At 36.3% G+C, this 20,059-nt stretch overlaps 1 protein-coding gene across 3 annotated transcripts; it reads left to right on the plus strand.

Annotated features, from left to right (window-relative positions):
• Window positions 1-1,316: 1,316 nt before the first annotated feature.
• On the plus strand, window positions 1,317-8,790 carry LOC149219595 (two-component response regulator ARR14-like). Of its 3 annotated transcripts, none has more exons than XM_089384419.1 (6): window positions 1,317-1,851; window positions 1,925-2,579; window positions 4,228-4,380; window positions 4,752-5,102; window positions 5,230-5,306; window positions 7,598-8,790. In XM_089384419.1, exons 2-6 carry the CDS (start codon window positions 2,429-2,431, stop codon window positions 8,576-8,578), a joined length of 1,713 nt encoding a protein of 570 aa, XP_089240545.1. In that variant the 5' UTR covers window positions 1,317-1,851; window positions 1,925-2,428; the 3' UTR covers window positions 8,579-8,790. The 3 variants fall into 3 exon arrangements, with proteins under 3 accessions (XP_089240545.1, XP_089240543.1, XP_089240544.1); XM_089384417.1 differs by having other exon boundaries at window positions 1,317-1,846; XM_089384418.1 differs by having other exon boundaries at window positions 1,317-2,579.
• Window positions 8,791-20,059: the final 11,269 nt, after the last annotated feature.

Genomic DNA, 20,059 nt, shown 5'->3' on the forward strand with positions numbered 1-20,059 from the left:
AGCCACTCCTGCCCAAATTATTACCCGTGGATGTTAGTGGCCATTCCTGCCCAAATTATTATTACCTGTGGATGTTACGCGTGGTGACCCATGGAAAATTTTAGGGGCTAATGTTCGCCCAGTGGGCTAATTTTCCATGATTTTTCCACAAAAAATATTCGCCAATTTCCAATTTTTATAAAGATGATTCGCCAAAATTTTAGAATATAAAATTATTTTACCCTAAAAATCGCCAACATTATATAGATACTATATATAAAATCATTATAAATTTGAATAGTTTTACAAATGTATCAATAAACATTTTATAGTTTACATATTAGGGACTAGTGAGATTCGCCAATGTTTTTAAACTTCAAGAAAATTTTCCATTCTTAAAATTTTCCTTGCGCGTGGATGTTGTTAGTGGCCACTCTTGCTCAGATTAGTATTATTACTCGTGGATGTTAGCGGCCACTCTTGCCCACATTATTACCCGTGGATGTTAGCGGCCACTCTTGCGCAGATTATTACCCGTGGATGTTAGCGACCACTCTTGCCCAAATTATTATTACCTGTGGATGTTACCCATGGATGTTAGCGGCCACTCTTGCCGAGATTATTACTAGTGGATGCTAGCGGCTGCTCCTACCCAAATTATTATCACTGGTGGATGTTAGCAACGTGACCAATATTAGTGACCATTCAATAACAGCAGCCACTCCTATCAAAATTATTACCCTTAAACGTTAGTGACCATTCAATGACCATGAATTACAGCTAAAAAAAATAAAATAAAAAAATTCTGACAGAAACCTGAAGAATTTAAATTCCAAATATTATTAATTTAAAATTTAATAAAATTATAATTATGATAAAACTGATTAACGTCCTAACAAATGGAAAAGATAAAAATATTTAACTTTTAGAATTTTATAACAATTCTTATAAGAAGAATTTGAAATCCCGAATTTAGTGATTCCGCCGAGTTTATCGACCCTCAGTTTCAACGCTCCGCTGTTCATGCGATATGGATTTTGTAACTTCAAAGAATAAATAAAGGATAAAAAGTATTTATTAGCCATATTTTACAATTTAAACTTGGTGGTAAACATAGAAACTTGAAGAGTACATTAAAATTTACCAGTCTCGCACCGGTTTTGAAGCATACGTGTCAAAATCAGACATTACATAGTCGAAAAAATTCGACATTTGTCAGAAGGCAGTTGGGCGGGATAATCTATGCATGTGACGATCCAATCGACACGTAGCAGTAATATGATAAACGGTTAAGACAATAAACTGACCTCTCAGCGGAAAAGAAAAATTGAAGTCTAAGTCGAATGCTCCGACAAAACAACAGTGCAGTCCTGCCTCCCTTTTCACTGGTGGAGGTGGCTCCAAAACCCCAGACTCCCAGCTTCGGAATCAGTAATCATTGCAGATTGACGGCGCTCTTCGCATTTTCTCCACCGCCTGTTGCTGATGCAGCTTTTGGGCAACAGCTGGAAAGAGCCGAGTGGAAGCGGCGAGGGCAAGACAGGACAGGACGACGGCAGTAGTAGCTGGATTTCTTGAGGGAAAAAGCACTCGATCCCCGAAGTTTTCAGACTCTGGAAATTTACCTAACGGCAAAGCTATCATCCGGGGAAGGAGCCTGGAAGCCGAGGGTGTGCAAAAGAAAAAGGCTGCAAATACATGTTATTCAAAGTGGAATTATGGTCAGATGTTGCGCTTTTTAAAGCTGAGGAAGTTTTGAGTAGGGTTGCAGTACGAAACGTCCGCTGTTCCAGTCCCGAACAGGCGGTCAATTCTCGTGTAATCTCGGTCACCAGGGGGAATTAGCTGCAAAAAGGCGCGGGTTATGGTAAGGTTTGTGATCTAGACTACAAGATTACTGTTACTGTCTCGTGTTAAGTTCTTGACAAGATTCGATCCCGTGCAGAGCTGGGAGATGTTAGGACGACGCATTTGTTTGCCGTTGTTGCAAGGGTGAAATATCGACCACAGAATGAAGATGCGGAACTCGGGAGTCGGGTGATGCCTTCGTGCGCCGTGGTACACTTGTTTTCTTTCTTTTGTTCTTCCGTTCTTTCAGGTACACACAAGCTTTCCGTGGTTCTGAGAACGGTGAAGTGAGTTATTTGCACTTTAAAGGTAATAATATAGTAAAATATGTTACAAAGTCGAGCAACAGTTTCGTTTCCACTTGTGTAAAAGCTTAGCATCCTTCGGTCCGTCTAACGATTGGGAGATTCTTTGTCGTAAATAATAATAACGAGGACTTGGCTGCCTACTTGCCTGTCTGCCTTCCTTTGTCGGTGTTAGTGGCACTGGCCTCCATTGTATGCCTTGTCCATATAGAGATAGAGGTTTGATTTTGGCCGAGGGCGGCAATGGCGAAGTGTAATTAAAAGGGAGCAGCCTACTGCCAAAGGTGGAGACCGCGATGAGGCCCCGCGTCAGGCTCGCGGAGGAGTCGAGATGCATGAAACAAATTGAGAATTTCTCTCCGAGAGGCATGGAGGTTCTGGTGGTGGATGATGACCCTCTCTGTCTCATGGTGCTCGAAAGAATGCTCCGGCAATGCGATTACAACGGTCAGTCCGTCCAGTATTCCTTTTTTGCCCTCTTCTTCTGTCAAAGGGGCTATTGCTTTTGTTCAATATTTGTTTATGCCCTAAGATTGTCATTCTGTCCTTTAATGGTCCGAATTTCTTGCATTTTTCAGTCATGAATTTCTGTGCCACATTTTGTCAATTTTTTTTGCATTTCCATCAATTAAATAAATCCAAGAAATTTCTGTGATAAAGTTGTTCATTTCTGTCAACTCGTCATTTGCATGAAGCGCCATAAAGTCATATGCCTGCGATAAATTTACCCGAAAATAATTCGAATTTAAGTTTCGTTTGCAAGAATATTCTGCGTTTATTGTCTTGTGTTTGTGTCATTTGAGGAAAGAATCGAATAAATTTCTGTGATAAAGCTCTAGCATTTCTCTCATTCCGTCAAGTGTTGTAAATCTATACCCCTACGAAAAACTCAATGCAAAATAATTTAAATTATAGTTTCAATTTGGATTAAAAAAAAAAGCAACTAATTTCTGACATAAATTTCTTGCATCTCTGTCATGTGAGAGAATCGAAGAAATTTCTGTGATAAAGATTTTGGATTTCGGTCATTCCGTGAAGTGTCGTAAACTTATATTCCTGCGATAAATTTAACCCCAAATAATTTAAATTCCGGTTTCAGTTTGAAATTAAAGATATGCACGAATTTTCAGTCTGTTAATCGTGAAAAGAACCGAGGAAATTTATGTGATAAGGCTCTTGCATTCTGTCATTCCGTTAAGTGTCATAAATTTATATCCCTCAGGATACTTTAACATAAAAGAATTTAAATTCTAGTTTTAATTTGAAATTAAAGACTACCAGAAATTTCTGCCATTAATTTGTTGCAATTCAGTCATTTGCCATTCATTTGATGCAATTTAGTCATTTGAGTAAAGAGTTGAATTTTTTTTTTTTAGAAAGCTCTCGGATTTCTGTCAAAGTGTCGTAAATTGATATGCCTATAGATAAGTTTGCCTAAAAGAATTTAATATGCAAGAAATTTCTGCCATAAATTTCCTGCGTTTTTAGTCATTTGAGAGAAAAGAATCGAAGAAAGTTCTGTGATAAAGCCCTTGCATTACTGATATGCCTTGAAGCATAGTAAATTTAAATAGGAGAATTTAGCTGAGAAGAATCTAAATTCTTGTTTAAAAATCATATAAAATAAACGCAAGAAATTTCTTGCATTTCTGATTTGAGAGAAATATTTGAAATTGAATAAATGTAAGGAATTTCTCTGCATTTCTGTCATTTGAAATTCAATTTCATCGACTTCTGCGCCTGTGCAAACTTTATCCCCAAATAATTAAATTATAGTTTACCTGAGAAAGAAAAAGGTATCCGTGCATCAATGTTCGACAAATATCGCAAAGCAAAGATTTTCACAGGAAAACAATGATCCGCTCCGAACATTTCGCAGCCCTCAGTGGTTCATTTAGTTTGTTTTCAGGGAACTTTTCGGGGTGGAGTTGCCCAATTGATTTATGCCTTTTAAATCTTAAATTGTCTCTCAATCTTACTAAATATAGGTCACGGTTTTCTGATTTTAAACCTGGCTACGACCGAAAAGTTACTTTTTGTTTGGAGCTGTGCACAATTTAATTGTGTGTAATTCAAAGCGGTTTTTGTTTTGCAGTGACGACCTGTAGCCGTGTTTCAGAAGCAATCTCCATGGTTAGGGAACGGAAAGATCGTTTTGATCTGGTAATGAGCGATGTGTATATGCCAAACGAGGACGGCTTCAAATTGCTCGAATTCATTGGTCTGACGCTCGATTTGCCAGTAATCAGTAAGCATCTTCAATCTGCCCCTTTCATATTTTTTTTTTTAAATAACGGTTTTACAGCTAGGAAGCTCAGATACAAGGAACAATCACACCGACAATTATGTCTTTTGTAACTATTCGCTTCACGTACTAGAGACGTACGTTCATTTGCAAATTTACACGCAATACATGCGTTTATGGATAATTTTGGCCCTTCCTATGGCGTATTTATTAAGAAGCTCGTGCCGGGAAAAGCAATCTCCGCATTAATCCGGCTGACGTGCTCGATTGGCCTTGGCGTTGTTCCGGGGCCTTTCTCCTGGTTTGATTGCCATGAATAAGAATGCTTGGAACTTTTTAAGTGTAAAACTGGTCCTCTTATTATGTTTGCGCAGTGATGTCGGCTAATGGAGAAACAAGTATGGTAATGAAGGGAATAACTCATGGAGCATGCGATTATTTGGTTAAACCTGTGCGAATGGAAGAGCTGCGGAACATATGGCAGCATGTCGTCCGCAGAAGAGGAAGAGAGTACCTTAGAGAGGAATCTGGGGACAGCGAGAATGAGACTAGTAAACTAGTCGAGAGCTCAGAATCGTCATCCAAAAAGAGAAAGGATTCCCAAAATTTGGACCATTCCAGCGAAATCATAGACGACATAAGTAGCCTGAAGAAGACCAGGATTCACTGGACTGTGCAACTCCATCAACAATTCGTAGCTGCGGTGAATCAATTGGGAATAGATAGTAAGTCCAGTTGTTATTGGTAAGCTAGCACTGCAGAATAATAGTATTAGTGTTATGATTCTACTGGAGTATGCTATCCTAATTTGAGTATTCAGTACCACTCTAAGTCCTTCAATTTTTCTTACAGAGGCTGTCCCCAAGAGAATAATAGAAATCATGGGAGTACATGGTCTCACAAGAGAGAACGTAGCAAGCCATCTTCAGGTAATTTTTCAATGTTCTTTCCTCTTAAAATTGTTCACGTCACAATGATTTCCACCATGATCAGAATGTTCTTTCGGCTGTGTGTGCACTTAGTTGCCAGAATGGAATTAGAAGATAGACACTTACGTATCGATAACCATGAGTCATTTAATTTTAAAAAATACAATTTCTGACATAACAGGTGCGTGCATACATCATTAAATGGGATTGGTAACATTCAATGTAATTCAGGTGTCTCAGGTGGCTTGTGGCTTGGAACTTTGAATGTTGTGGCTAGGTAATTGGTTATATTCAATTACACTAAATTGGGAACATTGAATGTTTGGCTTGGTATCTGGGAACATTCAATTACAATGATTCGAGAGCGTTAAACATTTAATGGAATTGGGAACATTTGAATGGCTAGTAAAATTGAAGTGGGTAAAGCATGTTAGTAACTCTGGAAAATGAGGCATGTCAAACAAGCTTACCTAATTTTTTTAGAATAATCAAATAATCAGACATCCAAACCTAAATTTGAAAATATAATAAAGTGCTTAGTTTCCACCGAAGCTTATCTCAGTGGCCTGAAACATTGACTTGGGTATTGCTAAGCATGTCAATGCATATTTCTTTCTAGAATAATCAAATAATTAGAAATCCAAACCTAAACTTGAAAAATATCAGTGAAGTGTTTAATTTCTGATCAAGTTTGTGAGTGATGTATGCCTACCAGGGTGAGCCATCTTAGCCCCTTATCTATCAAGTGCTGAAAGGGACCATATTCCTAGAGTTGCAAACCTTTTTGTCTATGAGGGTAGAGCCATCTTAACCCCTTACCTATTAAGTGCAGAAAGGGATCAAATTTATAGAGTTACAAGCCTTTGTCTACCAGGTTAGAGCTATCCTACCCCTTATCTATCAAGTGCAGAAAGGGATAAAATTCCTAGAGTCGCAAGCCTTTTTGCTCTACCAGGATAGAGCCATCTTAATCCCTTCTATATAAGTGCAGAAAGGGATCAAATTTTTAGAGTTGCAAATTTTTTTGAGTGGGCAAATATTTGACTGTTTACATATCAAGGGATTTGATTTCTCAGGATGCTTGATAGATATCAAAGTTAAAATAGATTTGGGCTGGTATTAATGTTATTTTTATTATTATTCCCTTAATGTGGAAAGGGGACGGGGCATCGGCTTTACTCACTACCAACACTTCTCCCCGATGTGGACTGTAAAATGGACCTCTCATCCCAAAGATAAATGGTGGAAATGATCTATAAGTCATTATCCAAGGCAAAAGCTTTGACAACCTGGACGGTGGTTGTGGGGTGCACGTCTGCTCACTCTGTTTGTCGTCATGCTTTGTGGTGGTATTTGGCTTGTTGATTGCGACTTATTTTTTTTGTCCAAGCAGAAGGTTCAATCTCTGCAATTGCTTTGGTCTAGCCTACCTGGCCTGTCATAATCGCCTGTGGGCAGGCACTTGTGATTGATGTCTACGAAATGTTACATTCTTTCTTTCTACAGTGACATAACTCTGTTGTTGGCTTGTTGCTTGCTACCTTTTCGTGGTCCGAGCAGAAGGTTCAATTTCTACAATTGCTTTGGTCTAGCCTCTTCGGCCTGTCATAATCACCTTTGGGTAGGCATTTGTGATTGCTGTCTATATAATGTTACACACTATCTTTCTACTGTGACATAACTCTGCTTTTTCTTTTTGTCCAAACAGAACAATTGCTTTGGTCTAGCCGCCCTGGCCTGTCATAATAATAATCTGTGGGCAGGCACTGGTGATTGTTGTGTACATAATGTTACATGCTATCTTTCTACAGTGATATAACTCTGTTGGGCTTTTATTCCCCATTAATACTAATCTTCTTTTCCCAGGATTAGAAAAACAAACAAATTTCTATACTTATGCACTGCAACAAACAAAGCTATAAAGGATACTTTCAGTCCAAAACTCTCCACATTTAAAAACATTAGTCATACAGTGCCATAACATATCTGTATTACTATTTGAAATCATTTTCCAGCACTGTAGCACAGGCTAAATGTTACTACTTACTTGTTAGGTCTGTAACTAATGTTTGAGTTTCCAAGCTTATTTTCTGGAAAATGCTGCAGTTCATGCATCTCATGCTCATATATTGAACATTTGCACGGCACTTGTGTAGAAAATCCAATTCTCTTAGGTTTGGGCAGATGCAAATTCAGAATGCTTATGACTGAATGCTGTGACTAGAGGAAAGCTTGCTTGTTGGCTTCTCAGGCATATCCCTTACAAAGAAATAAGTCATGTTTTGCTGCAGAAATACCGTCTTTACTTGAAGAGACTGAGCGGATCGATTCCGGCACCATATCCAGTGGCTTCGTTCCAGGCTGCTGAGGGCGGCAAATCCGGTGGGAGAATGCATATACAACCTCCTGCAAAGAGTGGAGCCTCATCACCTGTATTAACCAAGGGCTTAAATTTGGGTTTTGCGACGAGCCCAAACAGTACAGGCAGTTTTGGAATTGGTGGAATCGACCAAGGCACTCTGAAATCACTGGAGCAGTACAGAGCTTACGAGCAGAAACGGGCAGCTAATCGAGCTCAGGTGTTGGGAGGGATTGGTATCATGCCTAGTAAACAATCAAGTGTTGGTCAATTACCAGCTGAATCGAAAGGTGGTCTCCAGCGAATGGCTTCTGTTGATCTAAGTCTGCTATGGAAAGCTCAACGGGATCAAGCTTCCAGCCAAAAACCTGCCGGGTTGAACGTCGGAGACGATTTAGCAGATCAGAGTTTCAAGAAAACTGTGAAGCTCGAGAATGTTCAACTGGAGCCGTTCCCTGTACAACCAGCTTCGAAACATTCGAGGGCACACAGCATGAGCAATGTCTTGACGGATTTCTGTAATATTGATCCGCCTCTAACAGGTTTCCAAAGGTCAGGCATGCTCAAAGAGATCAATGAACTACAGCCAATGGAGGGCATCTCATGGGAGGGAAGCACAAGCGCCAAGGGTGAATTTAAGCCAGTGGAAGAAATGTCATGGAAAGGAAGCACAAGCACTGGGGGTGCTGGTGCTGAAGTTGGGGTAGACACTAGTGTTGATTTATTTGATGATTTTGTGGAGGAATATGGAATCACTTCTCTTTCGCCTCCTCCCACTGAAATGGATGAACAGAGCTTCGCTGGTGCTGACTTTGAAGGGATGGGCGAGGCTGGAAATCAGGATCCCTCGCCGATTACACCAGATGATATTGCAGACTATCTTTTCGATGATTTCCTTCCTCGTTCAAGGTAGAAAGCTTTTCATTTCAATACGTACACCTGCAAAAAACCATTACATTTTGCATGCCATGATAATTGATATATGGTGTTGCTGCATGTTTTTATTTGTGTTTATTGGAACGTTTTCCTCTGTCACTTGGACTTTATAGGCACAATCCATTTTGGATGTGTATTTTGCATGCTCATTATTTTCCTTCTCTTAATTTATGTTTTATTTTCGAGTTATTTTTATGGTGGAAACAGTCGTTTCATTTTGGATATTAAAATGCTGGATATATACTGACTATATATGTTTTTAAACTTTACAAATAAAATAAGGGAATGTTCATGTTTTTAAACTTTACAAATAATATAAGGGAATATTCAGTTCCGAAATACCAAGGAGATTAACAAACCCAAAAAACTGTAAAACGTCGAAGGGAATAATCACAATTCATGATCTTTCAAATTTGACAATTAAGTCTAAATCTCCAATCATTAATTTCTCTCTCTGAAACGCAAAAGTGAATAGTTTGGAGCACCCACACTGCAAATTTCTCCGAATGGATGGGATTGTCGAATTAAATTTTAATAATTTAATAAAAGATAGCGAGCCTTAATAAGTTATAATCATTTTATGACTGATTTAAATTTTTCAAATTAATTTTCCTATGCAAATGACAGGTCTAGAAGTAGGATATATAAGGTGAGTATAAGTCTGGGCCTTTTTAAATTTTATTGACCGAATGCTACAGGATGGGCTAAGTACCATCATCCATATATAACAACAACAATAGATTGGGGTTAAGAACCCATGAGATGATATCTTCGATTTCATAAACTAATACACGAAGAATATTAATGTACTCAATGTATCAAATACTCGCTGGAATATGTCATACCCGAAAACTATGTCATCAAAATATAAATATGGGATATAGAGAAACTGAACTATCCCATCAAATTATGGGATATGCACAAACTGGATTGTCAAATGTGTGCGAGAGATACTATCTTATACTCAATGTAACACATACTCTTAGAATGTGTAATACATGCCAGAGATGCACAAACTGGATTGTCAAATGTGTGCGAGAGATACTATCTTATACTCAATGTAACACATACTCTTAGAATGTGTAATACATGCCAGAGATGCACAAACTGGATTGTCAAATGTGTGCGAGAGATACTATCTTATACTCAATGTAACACATACTCTTAGAATGTGTATACTCAATGTAACACATACTCTTAGAATGTGTAATACCTCTTAGAATGTGTAATACATGCCAGAGATAATATCTCATCATTCACATATATCTAAAAATATCTACCTATCTTAGGTAGGTATGGTCTAATTATTATTTTTTGTTGTTGTCAGAATTACACATAAACATTTGTTTTTGTAACTTTGAAAATGATCAAACTACTTTATATATTATTAAAATAAAAAATAGTTGTTAATGGTAATCTCAGAAAATAATTGTTTGTTAATGGAAATCTCACTCTTTTATGCATTAAATAAAAATGGTAATCTCACAAAAATAATGGTTCGTTAATGCTAATGTCACTTTTAAAAAAAATAAAAAAATAATTGTTAATGGTAATTTTACTCTTATTTTAAAAATAATTATTAATGGTAATTTCACTCTTTTATGCATTAGAGAAATTAATAGTGGAAATAATAAAATAAAATTAAGAAAAAAAAATAAACATAATAGTAGAAATAATAAAATAAATTAAGGTTATGAAAAAAGACCTAAAATAATAGTGAAATAATAAAATAAATTAAGATTATGAAAAAAAGACCTAAAATAATAGTGAAAATAATAATAGTTTTGATTTTTTTAAAGTTAAGTTTTTAGTTAATTTGTTGAATAAAATCATAACTTTAAGTTATAAAATTTACATTATTATATTAATATTTGTTTATATATTTAAAAATTTAATTTAAATAATAAAAAATTAAGATAAAGTTATGAAATTCACATTAAAATTTACATTATTACACTGAATTTTATTTATATATTTAAAAATTTAATTTAAATAATAAAAAATTAAGATTTTACAAAAAATTGTTGAAATAGTGAATTTAAGTTATAAAATTAAAAAAAAAAAAAATTCAAAATTTCAGAAGTGTAAATTATAAAATTTACAAAAGTTTTTCAAGATTTTAAGTTTATTTATATATTTAAAAATTTAATTTAAATAATAAAAAGTTAAGATTAAAGTTATGAAATTTACATTATTACACTAAAATTTATTTATATATTTAAAAATTTAATTTAAATAATAAAAAATTAAGATTTTACAAAAAAAAGTGGTGAAATCATGAATTTAAGTTATAAAATTTAAAAAAAAAAAAAACTTCAAAATTGTAAATTTAAATTATAAAATTTACAAAATATTTTCAAGATTTTAAGTTTATTTATATATTTAAAAATTTAATTTAAATAATAAAAAATTAAGACTTCACAAAAAAATTGTTGAAATCATAAATTTAAGTTATAAAATTTATAAAAAAAATTTTGAAAATTGTAAATATATTTATATATTTAAAAATTTAATTTAAATAATCGAAAAATCATGATTTCACAGTTTATTTATATATTTAAAAATTTAATTTAAATAATAATAAAAATTAAGATTTCACAAAAATCGTTGAAATCATAAATTTAAGTTATAAAATTTATAAAAAAAAATTTGAAAATTGTAAATATATCTATATATTTAAAAATTTAATTTAAATAATTGAAAAATCATGATTTCACACACAAAAAAATGTTGAAATCATAAATTTAAATTATAAAATTTACATAATTCTAGTATTACAAGGATTTTTGAAAATTGTAAATTTATTTATGAATATTATTAATATATTTAAAAAAGTAATAAATAACCAAAAAAACATGATTTCACAATTTTTTATTTATTACCAAGTTTAAATTATCAAAATGTTTATTATAATTAAAATAAAAACTAAATTGTGTTTAGTCATTTTAACTATGTTTATCTTCTTTCTTTCTTTTTCTTCTTTCTTTCTTTCTTTTCTTTTCTTCTTTTTTTTTTTTTTTTTTTTTTATTTATTCTGAATCACACTAATCTATTATATTACAAAAAGTCAAAATTTACAGCATCAGTGTTACAACAGAGCTGTAGCCCTGTGATTCCTGTCGAGAGATTGACAGAATGCTCAGGAATAATCATGTCCAAAATTACATGGGAACAAAATTGGAAGCATATCGACACAGGACAGTACATAAGACCGACACTTAACATATATGGATAGCCGACACTGAAACACATAAGGACTGAAACATATATGGATATCCGACACTGAAACATATAAGGACTGAAACACATAAGGACTGAGTCCTGACACATACAAGATAACGGTGAGAGCAAACAGAGAAAACTTTCCCTTCTCAGAGACTTGGAGCGAACTGCAGGTCGAGTTATTCATCATCTGTGGTGTGCGGATCGTCCTCCTCTTTGCATCTGAATTGCTTGGGGATGTCCAGGTCGGGAAGATTGTTCCTCTGCGCAGGTTCGCTGGGGCCTGCCTGAGGGTCTGGGGAGGAACTAACTTTGTTGCATGTCGATTATGGGAACCAACCCTGGATTCCGAGGAGGGCTTGCCTACAAAGCTTCCTCCTGACCACCAGGATTGCTACAATGCTCCACCGAAACCGAAACTATGAAAGTTGAATTTGCCAGAGTGCATGGAATTCGATATCTCACCATGGGATGCGCAGAGTGGCCACAATCCATTATTTCTCGGTGCTCCGTTGCCCTGCCACGGCCGACTGCACATCCTCTGGAGCGACGGTGGTCAGATGAAACCTCAATTGAGGAAGAGGGGGAAATAGCTTGCCTCTGAGACGAAGCACGACCTCTGGAGCTTCCGCGCCTGCTAATCATCCTTTGGCGCTCACGCTGCATCCCCAAATTGGCCAGAGAGCAAGAGTACCCCTTCGTAACCTCCCTCAGAACCAGAGAGTAATCCAACGCAACCTCCGAACACCCAAACCTTATGCATAACTTCAGGAGAATGACAGAGGTGCCAGGCCTTTGTAACTCCATTTTCCGGCTACCAAGGAGAGCAGTTAATACCGAAAGGACTCGAATTAAATCCCGCAGATGGACTGTCGCCGCCGATCTTAAATGATCACCGGACCTGTAATGTGTGGCTCGTCCGGGCTGACACATGCCCATGTGACGAGCCACTAACCTGCTACGCGCTGGAGCCACCCGCATCCGGGAATCTTCCATTTATCTTTATCTTAACCCATTTTTAATTTTTAATTTGATTTTTTTTCAAATTATGATTTTTATTTTTTATTATGATGAATCTATAATTTGATAAAATAATATAAACAAATCTTAAAATCAAATCTAGAAATTATTACTATAATATCAAAAAATATATTCAATAATCCATAAACAAAACATATCAATAATTTATAACTTAACAATTACTAAATTTTAATAAAAACGCTAAACTTAAAAACTTAAACTACATCTTATTAAAATATTTAAAATTATGTTTTTTTAATATATTATTAAAATAAAAATTATTTGGAATGAAAAATAATAATTAAAACATGTAATATTAAATTATCAGAATAATTTCAAATAATGATCAAATTATCAATATATTCAAAAGATACATTTAATTAAATTATCAATATATTCAAAAGATACATTTAATTAATTTCAAGAATATGTGATATATTTAAAAGATGTTTAATACAAAATATTTAAAATAATGATCAAATTATCAATATATTCAAAAGATACATTTAATTAATTTCAAGAATATATGATATATATAAAAGATGCTTAATTTAAAATATTTAAAGTACTTGGTATATTCATTTAACCGGTATCAAAAATATGTGATAGATTTAAAAAATCTTAATTTAAGATAATTTAAAAATTTAAAAATTATTAATATGTTTAAAAAATATTCACTTCCCTCATTAAAATTATATAATATATTTACAAAAATATCTAAAATAAAACATATGTGCAAAATGTTTCTCGGAAATGTTAACGAGATAAGAAGCATTATTATAAATCAAAATATTTAAATATTAAATTTTTTTGATTAGTGTTAAAAATTAAAATATATTTATTAAATTATAAAATAAATTGTAATTAGTATTTTAATAAAATTGTTTAAAATTTTTAGTTGGAGTGGTATGGTATATGTATAATAAAATTAATTTAATTTGAGGAAATTTTTCTTTTATCTATCTTTTTTTAATTCTAGGGTTTTTTCTACATAGAATTCTATCCCCGGCTCCATGAGAGGGGGCTTTATCCCCTCTTTTAGTGAGATTATTTCGGGAGTTCATAACAATTTTGGATTTACTAGTATTCCCCTTTAATTTCCTCATTTTTGACATCTTTTTAATAGAGAAATTGGTTGAAGTAGGGTTTTTGGTTTCGTAGCAAACTCTTCGTTGGATGCATTATGGCAAGCTAGAAATCTAGGGCATTGCCTGCCAAAAGCGGTGCAAAATCTGTAATGTGAGGTTAAATCTAGCAAGATCAAAAAATATATTCAATATTTGCAAATTTATTGGGTTATGGCCCTTCGAAAAGTATTTGACTCGGTGGATCCGAAACAAATGGAACCATTGGAGCTAGGGGAAAAATGTTTATTCACAATCATTTTCTCTAGCTTAGAAGACAAATCAAGGGTTTTTGAAGGAGGGCCATATTTGTTCAACAATGCAGTGCTCTTGATGTGATTTTGGAAGGAGCAGTATAACTCGGAGAAGGAAGATTTCCTTGCTTCCCCAGTGTGGGTTTGTCTTTTTTCTCTTCCCAAGAAATATCGAGAAGAGGAAACCCTTGAAGGTATCAATAATTCCATTGTCAAATTATCAGAGACTATTAAGAGAGGGAGGTACACATCATATGCTCAGATCTGTGTTTACATGAATATCTCCCAACCTCCATCTAGATATTTATTATTAGGATAGTGTTTGGAAGCAGTCTCTAGATTATGAACATGTCCCCTTTAGATGTAGATCTTATCATGAACATGGACATCTTATTAGGGATTTTCTAATGAATACTAAGGAATCATCTGAAACACGTACTTCTTAAAAATAACAAGATGATTCGAGAAAAGTCTCCCAAAGAAGAAGAAATTTGAGTCCTCACAGTACATCAAATCCTGATTAGATCCCCAGATCTAGGAATAGATCCGAGTCTCTCTCCTCTTCAAAGGAGTCTCTAGAGAAAGAAAACTTTCAATCAAGCATGTGATCAACATAAGAAAAATACCATAATCCTCTATCAAATCCTACAAAGCATGTGCAAAAATATTTTGAAGAAAAACAACAAAATCCAACACCACAGGAAATTATTAGATCCCTGTTGGAAAATGTAACTGGTTTCGATCTTCATAATTGTCATTATATCTTATGTTACAAGAAAAATAAGAATGAAAAATGTTATTTTTAGGCATGGGTTTCATGCTCCATCTGGCTAGGTCAAGCATGCATTTCATGCTTCTAGGGATTGTCAAGTTAAATTAATATTTTTCTATAGTCAAGGGAGTCTTTATCATTTGTATAAGACCCTATTGGGCAAGTTATAATATGTAAAAGATATTATTTTTGAGTCTAGAAAGTCAAAAGTGACCTCAAAGACCAAGTTGACCGTGCCAGAGTTATTCGAACTTAAAGAAGAACACAACAAAATACATATATGACCACAAAAAAAAATGCAGTAGAAATAACACTTCATTTCATTAATATTAGAGAACTGAAATATGCTTACAAATAGAATGGAAATAAACTAGCTCGGGCGATGGTAGCTTATCTCTGAGAAGAGATGTGGAGGCTACATGCCTCTGAACTGTGTTACAATGAGGCTCAGAGACCTATTTATTATTATTATTGTTTTTTTTTTTTTTTTTTTGTAAGCTACTGCATTTCTATTATCTACATCAAATTTAAAAATACAAAACTTAGGAACCTCAATCCGCCCAAATGGGAAACCGGATCTGTTGGTTCCTCTTCATCAAGTTCAATACTGTTTTTCATTCTGTTTACTGTCAAAAAACTTTGTAGGACATTAAACCACTTCACATCAAATGTTTCCAAAACTATTCTTTCTAGGATCTGCCAAAAGGCCTAACTTTTCTACTATTGTTTTAGCATGCATACTAATATCCAAAAACAGAGCAATATTATCTAGTTGCATAAAGACAGTTAACAGGCCTCCTTATTCTCCGCGTTTCCTCCTTTGATTTCATTGCTGTCGTTGGTCTTCACCAGCTCCTTCAGCATCTCTCGAATTTCCATCAGTTGTTCGTTCTGTTGCCGAAGCAGCCCTTCGACGTTCGCCACCTCCTTCTTTGCTGCCGCCGCTTCCTGAGCCATTTCCACCATTTCTGCTGCTACTTGCTCCATGGCCTTTGCCAAGAGATGTTTCAGCACCCAGTATGTGTGAAGAGCTCGGCGGTAAAGAGTTAATCTGCCTCTGGTGTTGCCTGGGTCAGGCAGCTGAGTTGTCCATTCTTCCATCTCCGGGTCGGATGGCTCCTCCAAGACTCTGTCTTCCATAACATCAATGATTTTCCGTATGTCCACATTTGTCTCCAGGTTGTACGCCTGTTCTGCTTCATGCACCGCCATGCGAATCGATTTCTTCCCTCTTTTTCGCCTTCCCTGCGGCTGGTTGCTTTCCTCGCTAATGTTTGGTTGCCGGGGTCTACCTCTGCCTCTCTGTTCGCGAGCCTTCCTTCTTTCATCCTTTCTGCCTCGCTTAATTCCTTTGCTGCTCTGACCTGTTTCATAAGTCTTGCTCTTGAAACCTTCATCCTGGTTATTCTCCATTTCGTCTGAGCTTTCAATTTCAATTTTAACTCTACCCCGTTCAAAATGCCTATCGCCTAATGCCTCCCGCTCTGCCTGGACTGCCTTATCCCTACTCGCTGCCATTTTGGTTCGGTTGAGGCGTTGATTTTGGTTCCTCTGCCAAGTCTCACCCTTCCTCGCCACCTTCTTCAACTTCTTTCTGTCTGTCATCCTTCTCCTGCTCCGCCTTATAGAATTCTCGCCACCTTTTCGATTATGATGGGTTTGCCCTCCACTTCCTTTCTCCCTTGCTCCTTGAATGATGCTTTCTTCAGAATTTTCCGGTTTTTGTTTTGGGTTGCGTACCTGCTGTTCTGAATTATCATTAAATGCTGATGTCAGGGAGGTGAGGCCGCCGTCCTTCTGTCCTGTCTTCGCTGCCGTATAACCCTGCCTTATCTTCCCGTTCCCTATCTTCACGATTTTTTGATTACCCCTATATTGTTTCATGGTTATCGTTGTCTATGAGCTGTTTTAGGCCGTCCCATCTTGTCATCGCTGCTTGATTAGTCCAACTGTCATCCACTTTCGCCAATAATTCCTTACTTCCCCAATTGGCCAGACTATCCGCAGGCTTATTTCCTTCTCTCCTGACATGCGAGGTGATTTTGTATTCGATACCTTTCAACGTTTCCTCAATTTCTTGGACTATACTCGCTGTTCTCCAACTTTTAACAACCTGCTCCCATTGTTTCCCTTGTATTAATTTTCTTATGGTGGTTATGACCAGGGCTGAATCCCCTTCAATCTCTATCTTCCTGTATCCGTTTCTTATAGCAATTTTGAGACCCTGATAAGCTGCCATAAATTCCGCTTCGTTATTACTCATCGTTCCTCCATGTTCTGCATAGATCCATTCTACCTCTCCTTGACTGTTTCTAAAGATTCCTCCATATCCTGCTGGGCCTGGATTCCCCTTAGCTGCCCCGTCAAAGTTAAGCTTGATAAACCCTTCCTGTGGCTTTTGATAGACTGCATGACTTTGGCCCGCGATAGGTTGATGTTGCTTTGCTTTTTGTTGATAGACCATCCCTTGTTCCAGGTTCAGCCTTTTTAGGATTTCTGCTTCTTCCTCAGAGGTCTTCCAAGCTTCTTCTGTCCAACTTTCTGCGAGGATTGATTCTCTGATTTGTCTTAGGGTCTTTTTCCAGACCTCTTCCGGATTTGATATTTTCCCCTTGAAGATTCGACCATTTCTCTCTTTCCAAATATTCCACACATTGAAACCTGCCGTCATGTTCCAAGCTCTTCTTACCACCGGGCTTTTAAACTTTCCTTCTCCCCAGTTACATAGAGTTTGTATGATATCCTGTGGATTTCGTTCAGTTGTCGAGAATAAATTTTTAGTCTTATCCCATTGGAACTGGGCCATGCTGCAGCCATTAAGAAGATGTTCTTGGTCTTCTTCGTCTTGATAGCAAAGGCAGCATCTTGATGCATCTGAGAATCCTATTTTTTGAATTCGATCCCAAGTTAGAATGCGTTTCCTCCCTACCAGCCATACAAACATCTTTATCTTCGGCCACCATTTATTTTTCCATAGCTTCCTCCATTTCTGCTCATCTTCCCCTTGCTCTTGCTGGATTTTTACATTGTATGCTTCCTTAATGGTAAAAGTTCCTTTGGTTTCTTTACCCCATCGGAGAATATCATTACCACCTCTATTCTTTATTTTCCTGGAATCTAATTCCTTGCTGAACATTGTTTTTTGTTCCTGCGTTACATTACTGTTCCATTCTTCTATTGATTTCCATTTCCTCCATTCGTCGTTTCCTCTTCCTTCTATCCAATAATCTTTGACCTTAGTGAGATCTCTGTCCATACCTGTTCTGTAGATGTCCTGCATTCCTTGTAAGTTCAGCATTTTCTCCCTTTGTTGCCATGCTTCCTCCCAAAATCTCGCATTCTGACCCCCTCTGATTTCCCAAAAAGTATGTCCATCAACTAATTCTCTGCTTTGATTAGTCAAGTTCCATATGTCTGATCCTCGTGGTGTATCTTGTTTCCTTAATATTTCTTCAGGAGTTGATGGCATATTATATTTTGTTGTCCAGATTTCTTTCCACAGATCCTTCCCTCCTTGCATCCATCTCCACCTTAATTTGGCTGCTAGAACTTGATTTAGGATCGATGGGTCCCTTAGACCTAGACCTCATTTTTCTTTTGGTTTGGTTAGGCTGTCCCATGAACAGAGAGCCCACTTCTTTTGTTGCTTAGGTCCTCCCCATAGGAATTTTATGTATATCTCTATCAGCTTATTGCATATCCCTTTTGGTGCTGCCATTACTGATAAAGGATATATCGGGATCGCCTGAATGGTTGATTTAAGCAAAACGACCCTTGCCGCTAGGTTCAGAGTATGGAAGGACCAATTTTCCAGTCTTTTCATGATCTTTTCCAGGATGGATTTCCAGTTTCCTATTTTGAGGGATGAGGAGTCTAGCATAGTTCCCAAGTACTTTGTTGGGAGATCTCCTTTTCTATAACCCAAGATCCTGGTTAAATGATTTTTGATGGGTTCCACTGTATTAAAAAAGAATGTTCTTGATTTTTCATTATTTACCTCCATACCTGAACCTTCCATGAATACCTCTAGAATTCTCTTTATCCTTCTCACCTCATTCAAGGATGCTTTGCAGTATATCATGATGTCGTCCACGAACTGTTGGTGGGTAATAGTAGTTTGATTGCCCCATAGTCTCAGACCCTGGATTTTCCTTTCTCTTAATTCTTTTTTGAAGTATCTACCTAATCCTTCTGCTGCTATTATGAAGAGAAAGGGGGATAGGGGGTCCCCTTGTCGAAGTCCTCTTGTAGCATTAAAAGTAGCAGATGGGGCTCCATTTAGCAGGATAGAGAAATTCGGGGTGGAAATCATGCTTAAGACCCATTTCACCCATCTGTCGCAGAATCTAAAGGCTTTAAGGATGGTTTCTAGATACCTCCAGCTTAACCTATCATAGGCTTTTGACAGGTCTAATTTTATCAGCATTCCTTTTTCCTTCTTCGCTTTCAAAGTGTGGATTACTTCCTGGGCCACCACTAATCCATCCAAGATCTGTCTTCTTTCTACAAACCTAGTTTGTTTTGGGGATATTATGCTTGGTAGAATCGATTTCAGCCTTTGTGCCACCACTGATGCCACTATCTTTTAGATAACGTTACATAAAGCTATAGGGTGAAAGCCTTCAGCTTGATCCACTTGATTAGTTTTAGGAATAAGAGTCAGCAGGGTTGAATTTATTCCTGGCCATATTCTTTGATTAATTCTAGCTTCCTCCACCACTTCTAGAACTTCTTCAGTAAGGAAATGCCACCCTGCCTGATAGAGTTCTACCGTATACCCATCCGGCCCGGGAGCTTTGTTCCTTTTCATGTTCCTGACTATATCCTCCACTTCTTCCATCGTAACTTTCCTCATTAAAGCCAAATTCTGTTCTCTGGTTACCAGTTTAGGGATCTCCCTGCTTATCTTTGTTATGGCTTCTGATCTATTATCCTGAGTTTCCTTTAATAAGTTTTTGAAATGATTGACCAACACTTTTTCGATTTCTTCATGTTGGAGGACTCTCTGACCTTCTTGATTTTTTATTGAGAAGATTCGGTTTCTTTGTCTATGTTGTATCATTGCT

The sequence above is a fragment of the Pinus tabuliformis genome, chromosome Q, assembly GCF_031772625.1.
Source record: "Pinus tabuliformis cultivar Carrire ecotype Pingquan chromosome Q, CPIR1, whole genome shotgun sequence".
In the NCBI taxonomy this organism is placed as follows: Eukaryota; Viridiplantae; Streptophyta; class Pinopsida; order Pinales; family Pinaceae; genus Pinus; species Pinus tabuliformis.

What these genes read in the sequence shown, in the direction of transcription:
- LOC149219595 (XM_089384418.1), top strand. Translation starts at nt 2,429, where the DNA reads ATGAGGCCCCGCGTCAGGCTCGCGGAGGAGTCGAGATGCATGAAACAA. An exon ending in CCGGCAATGCGATTACAACG is followed by an intron (nt 2,580 to 4,227) that starts GTCAGTCCGTCC and finishes TTTGTTTTGCAG; the next exon opens with TGACGACCTGTAGCCGTGTT. An exon ending in ACGTAGCAAGCCATCTTCAG is followed by an intron (nt 5,307 to 7,597) that starts GTAATTTTTCAA and finishes GTTTTGCTGCAG; the next exon opens with AAATACCGTCTTTACTTGAA.